The sequence below is a fragment of the Hypanus sabinus genome, chromosome 9, assembly GCF_030144855.1.
Source record: "Hypanus sabinus isolate sHypSab1 chromosome 9, sHypSab1.hap1, whole genome shotgun sequence".
Taxonomy (NCBI): Eukaryota; Metazoa; Chordata; class Chondrichthyes; order Myliobatiformes; family Dasyatidae; genus Hypanus; species Hypanus sabinus.
In genome coordinates, this window is record NC_082714.1 from 105,222,361 (window position 1) to 105,228,360 (window position 6,000).

General features: G+C 45.4%; 1 protein-coding gene across 3 annotated transcripts in view; it reads right to left on the reverse strand.

The window, feature by feature from the left end:
- The window catches only part of LOC132399697 (protein TMEPAI-like), a 98,662-nt gene extending 96,838 nt beyond the window's left edge, over positions 1–1,824 (reverse strand). For all 3 annotated transcript variants that reach the window (XM_059980365.1, XM_059980364.1, XM_059980363.1), the window contains exon 1: positions 1,366–1,824. In XM_059980365.1, the coding sequence (XP_059836348.1) occupies positions 1,366–1,468 (103 nt within the window). In that variant the 5' untranslated portion in view covers positions 1,469–1,824. The remainder of the gene's footprint in view (positions 1–1,365) is intronic.
- Positions 1,825–6,000: the final 4,176 nt, after the last annotated feature.

Here is a 6,000-nt window from a genome sequence, read left to right on the forward strand (position 1 = left end):
AGACAAAGTCACAAAGCAACATCTGATCTACAGACTGGGAGGTAAATATCTGCACCCATTTTGGCAGGATTGGGTGATCACCCTCCAAGAAACAGAACTCTTAATATCCAACAAGGGTAGGAAGAGAACACGCAGCTTCAGTCAACTTCTGTTCCTTTCCAAATGACTGGAACAGTGAACATTTCAAAAGTTAGACAGAAAGCTTTTATTTTAAATATCTGTTCTTAATAAGCAGTTATTATCCCCTAAATTAAAATAAGCATAGTTGAAACAGTCAACTTTTTTTTCAACTCACAGGATTTTTCCAATAATCTTAAAATTGTTTCATTGCTCTGGAAAAAAAAACCCTGAACATCATGTCTGGTCACAGTACGATGATATTTACTCAAAGTTATGATTATTTTTACTCAAATCAATAATGAATTGTATTTTATAGAAAGCCAGTGAGTATTCAGACATCCTACAGAACTGTTAGAATGACTCATTCCTTTTAACAAATCATAAATACAGACTATTAAGTGTAGAAAAGGATAAGCATTCCCCAATTCCTTTACGCTTTTGTAATGAATTGTGAGAAATGCCATAAAGATGTGACACAAAGAATGCTTAGTGCGTTTGAATACATTGCATGACAAGGTCATCTGAAGATACGCTGGGTTTGACTAGAGACCAACCCGTCTTAGCCAGGTACAGAACGAGACCAAACATTCTGCTCCAAAGGGAAGCGAAGGGGAATGAAACAGACAAAAAAAGGCTGAGGGTGGAGGCAAGCCTTAAACGAAATCGAACACACTTGCCCAGGATTTGACTGCTTCAACAAAAAACTGAAAGTGCCTCAAAACTGCCTTAATTAAAAAAAACGAGTCGGGTGGCTGGAGGAAAAGAGGGCGAGCAGACGCCTTCGTTACAGTCCGGGAGTTGTGGCCTCGAACTTGGCCAAGGAGCGAGTAAGGGAGAAAATAAAATCAGAAACACGGGGGAAGGTCGGCTTCAAGCTCATCCGGACCACCAGAAAGTGAAAGAGCGGCACAAAATGAAAGCAGATCAGTATAGACAGAATTGAAAACACGAGGGGGGGGGGGGAGGGAGGAAATTTCTGAGAGAAAAAAGCCACAAACTCTGACAGGAGCGAAAACTCTCGGCAGCCGAGGCTGAAGCGCCGTCTTCACTAACAATACTGCCAGACAGGCAACCAGACAGACAGACCCCCAAATCCACCCCCCACACTCTCAGCGCTCCCCCTTTATTAAAAGGAGTCTCTTTATATTAGTTGCAATTGTCAACATTCAGGATCTTCCCCCCTCCCCCCAAACAATGCCGCATTTAATTAAAACTGCATATAAATAAGATGTTTCGATTACTTACTAATTTCCATACTCTGGAACAAAGAGCGTTTACAGTTGCATGTGCAGGAAACATTGGGCTGATTCGTGGCGGCTGTACTGTTCAGACCCATCAAGTTGTACATTTAATATGTGAGGGGGGAAGGGGGGGGAAATAAATAAAATTAAATAAAGGCAGCCAGGCGGCCCCTGGAGAGGGGGGTGGGGGGGGAAGAGAGAGCGAGGGAGAGAAAGAGAGGAGTCTTGGCTGGCTGAGTGCTCAGGGCTTCAGGCTGGCCCCTGGAACAGGGAGGGCAGCTGGGTCCGCCTCAGTTGTGAGAGAGCATAGTCAGGGAATGCGAGCCCAGTCCGGTCCGGTCCCCGTTACTCAGTCTCTGCTCAGCCTGGCTCCGGAAACACCAAGTGCTACTTTGTGTCTGGCTGCCTCTCACTCACGTACAAGTAGCGCCGCAACCAACCCTCAGCCGCTGCCACTCAAACCGGCCCCCCCCCCCCCCGACCTCAGCCCCGCCTCCGCCCGCCCGATGGACCGCACGCCTGGCCATTCACCGCCCAGCATTCCTGCGGGCGGCCGCCAATCAGGAACAGAGAAAGTCGACGGGGGCGGGAGCTCAGGAAGTTCGAGTTCGCCTGTATGACGTCACCAGCGAGACAGGGCGCGACCGACCAACTTCTTCGTTCGGCCGCCCCAGTGATTGGCGTGGATGCCACCCAATCAAAAGTTCACAGGGGGCGACGGTAGCGCGCTGCTATTGGAAGCACCCGGGAGAACTGGCTAATCGTGGGAGAGTGAAGAGGCGTGACGGCGGAGTTTTTGAAGCTTTTTACACCAGAGATGGGGAGAAATCAGGGGCCGAAATTGACGTTGGAGAGCTTATTGATGTAAAAGAGAGCCAATTGGAACTAGGCTGGCGCGGTCACCCGTATCTTAATTGGACAATGGGAAGGAAGGGCGGAGACAATCTGGAGCGCACACGTGGGCCAATACCACTTGTTTTATACGAGTACAGGAAACTAAAGGAGGGGAGTGTTTGTTAGAATTCCTCTTTTATGCTCAAAATGCAGGGTACGATTATGGATAGGAATTTTCGGTTCACTGGTCAGCAAGGCAATTGATTAACTTTAAATAAATTAATCCAGCTCCCTATAAAAAATGAAAAAAGATCATGTAAAACCGAGTGATTAAAATCTTGACGCAGCTTGAGTGCTGATGTTAACATAAATAAGCAATTTCACAAAGTTGCATTCTTCATATCTTGGAAAATTAACTAAGAAATTAGATAAGGCACTTTCGTAAGCGGGCTAACGTTTGCAAATATACTAAGCTGAGTCAAAGTCGCTTTGGTATTTCGAGAATAAATTTGGAGAGCTATGCAGGAGAGATGAACAGGATGCCGCAACCCAGATCACGTTTACATTTTCTCTCGCACTTCGTATACACACACCTCGGAATGAATGAATACAAAATAAAGGCTGTGGTTGGGGGAGGGATCGTCTGTGTATTCAGACAGACTTTACAAGGCAATCTGCTCTTGTAAAGCGTAACCTTACGTTGACCCGAAAATGATACAAACCGAATCGACACTGTTTTCTCCACATCCGTCTGAACTCCTCCATTTCCTTCAGACGAATACCGTAAATGCAATACTAAGAACGGAGTTTCCAAATAAAAGTATAGGAAGTATGAAGATTAATGGAAGCTGTAAAAAAAACATGAAATTTTAGGTGAAAATAACAAAGCGTGATATGAAGTTACTCCGCTGACACCCAGGAGCCTTGTCTGCGTGCAAATCTCATCGTATAAATGTGATATTCTGTGACCTCAGATCATTTTACAACCGTCGGAGAAAGTGTGGTACGACTGATCTGGATACTGCTGATAAAATGCATTTAAAATCTTTCCCTCTATATCTATATTTGATATTTCCCACAGGCGGCGAGATAGTGGAGGTTGGTGGGAGTGCAGGGTTAGTCTGTTCTTTGTGCCTGGCTGGTCACGGTTGCCCAATAGATGGGCTCTTCGCCAGCCAGCTGAAGGAAGCCTGTGGTTTTTCTCAGCGATTGTTGTCTGCGTTTGCACTTGGACTTAATGCCTGGTGTGTGTGTCGGCGACTGGGAGTGGATTAGAAAACAAAACAAAAAATGCAGACAGACACGAATCCTCCCTTTCCAATGCAAACAGAACGACTTCCCGCAAGTGAATTGAAGCGGCCGGTTGGTTCATTCCGTTTCTCCTCGGTACTGCTCTGTTCCAGTCTGATACCTAACAGCAACATTAGATGCCCCTGTTGCATGAAAGGATATCAGACAGCTGTCCGTGTATCTTGCTCCGCTTCCTTTAACACAGCCAATATTCCCTACAAGCTCCAGCGCGGTGGCTCCTTGCGCGAATGAAAGAACATACGTGACCTTTATGTCTACTGCAGTGCCGGGTCCACGAGGACAAGCCGAGTTCATTGTTACGAAAGGAAAGTACTGGCAGTACGCGAAGGCTGGAAACATTCTCCAGATCAGAGGGGCAGAAAAAGAGTTAACATTTCAGGTCACCGAACCTGTCTGATCGGCCCAGCATTTCCAGCCTCTTTTTTGTTTTCAGTTCCTGTAAACTGAGTTTACCATTTTCTCTTCTATTTGTTTAGCTTTTATTAACCGATTCACCACATTCAGCTGGTCTTATGTTCTCTGAAAGGACAGAAATCGAACATTCCCTATCCGCAAATGGTGCTTGGTCTGCTGAAAATTTTTTAAATTTCTGAATTCAAAGTTACCTTAAAGAAAGTTTCCCCCTCCCATTTCTCCATCTCCCTTTCCCCTATCTCATGTGTAAGAGGGTAGTCCATAGGAGCAGAATTAGGCCACTCGGCCCATTGAGTCTGTTCCACCATCATGACTGATTTATTATCTCTTCTGCCTTCTCCCCATAACCTTTGATGCCCTTACTAATCAAGGACACTTTAAATATACCCAATGATCTGGCCTCCACAGCAGTCTGTGGCAATGAATTCCGCAGATTCGCTACTCTCTGGGTAAAGAAATTCCTCCGCATCTCTGTTCTAAAGGGACAACTGTTGTGTTGGATATTGAGGGATAGTGCAGAACACACGGGGACTTCAGCCTGCAGGATACTCACCTGAACTTTACTGCCTGTACAGTATGCAAACTCCACCCATGTGGGAGTAGCTAACTGACTGACATAATATTAACCACTACATCTCTCCCCTTCTCCAAAAAAAAACAAGAAAAACTAGGTTTGTATTTCTTGTCCATTGAACTACATTGAAATTATAGTCACTGAAATTGAGTGATTCAGTTCACTTTACCCAGAGCATGTAGCTTATGCTCCTTACATAAACATAAAAAATACCAAATTTATAACTGTCTTCCTCTTTGTTTTTAACAGTCTTTCTCTCTCTTTGTTTCCTTTTTTTAAGAACAGTCTCATTTTATGAAATGTTTTTAACATTAGAACTCCTTTGTTTTAAAAAAGCACTAAACCTGATGGAGGTCAGGGCAGTTTACCTGAACACTCTGGCAAAGTGACAGGGTGATTCTGCCTCTTTTGTCACTTGCCCTAAGCTGTTATGGAGTATACTGTATCTCTGTGGTGGGACAGATAAACAACCTGATCTGGTAAAGGTTCCTGGAAGTGTTGGAGGGGAGGGTATGGAGATTCTTGATCAGGTGTCTCCACCCCGGGTATGTGGTTCTCATCATAGCGATCAGGCCCCTCTGTTTCTTTCTTTGCCTTTTGTGGATTTAGAAGGCACACGAGCGCACGTCTGTTCCACCTGATTTCACCTTGTGATGTTCTGACCACAAACGATCGTGGTGTATGCTGCCAGACTATTGTCCCTTTGGTCTGAAACCCAGACAGCTTGGACAAGGATTTTGTTCTGTGTCTGAGATCATGCATGCTCTTCATTTTCTCATGCCGCGTGGTCTCAAAAATTCTCACTTCGTCTAAGTCCAATAAGTGAGGTTGGAGAAGGGGAGGAAGAATAGGCAGGCTTGTTCTCAGTCTCAGGCCCATTGACAGATCTGATGGACTGTAGCCATTCACAAGAGGTGTGGAGCAATAAGCTAGGAGTACTTTGTAGCGTCCTTTGCCTTCAGTAGGAGACCCTTAACAGTTCACAGTGCTCCTTCTGTTTTTCCATTTGCCCGTGGGTACTGTGGACTGCTTGTCTGGTGTTTGAACTCAGTCCCTAGCAAAGGCTTTGAATTCTGAGCAGCTGAACTGTGGACCGTTCGCTGTCTGACACAAGTGTCTCTGGTATTCCATGGAGAGTGAATACAGCTTTCAGATGCTGTATAACTGCTGCCGAGGATGGAGAGGACAGCTTGGACACCTCAACTTTCCGTGAGTAGCATCCACAGTGAGAAGGTATTTGTCTCTTTTCAGCTCAGAAATGTCTGTGCCTGCAATTTGCCATGGAAGGTCTGGGAATTTGATGGGACAGAGATTCAGCATGACTTTTCAAACAAGAGAAAACCTGCAGATGCTGGAAATCTAAGCAATGCACAAACTGCTGGAGGAGCTCAGCAGGCCAGGCAGCACCTATGGAAAAAAGTACAGTTGACCTTTCAGGCCTGGATGATTTTGTGCAGTTTTCTGCAGGCTTCACATTGTTTTACAGAACCTCCCAGCTGTGGCTCA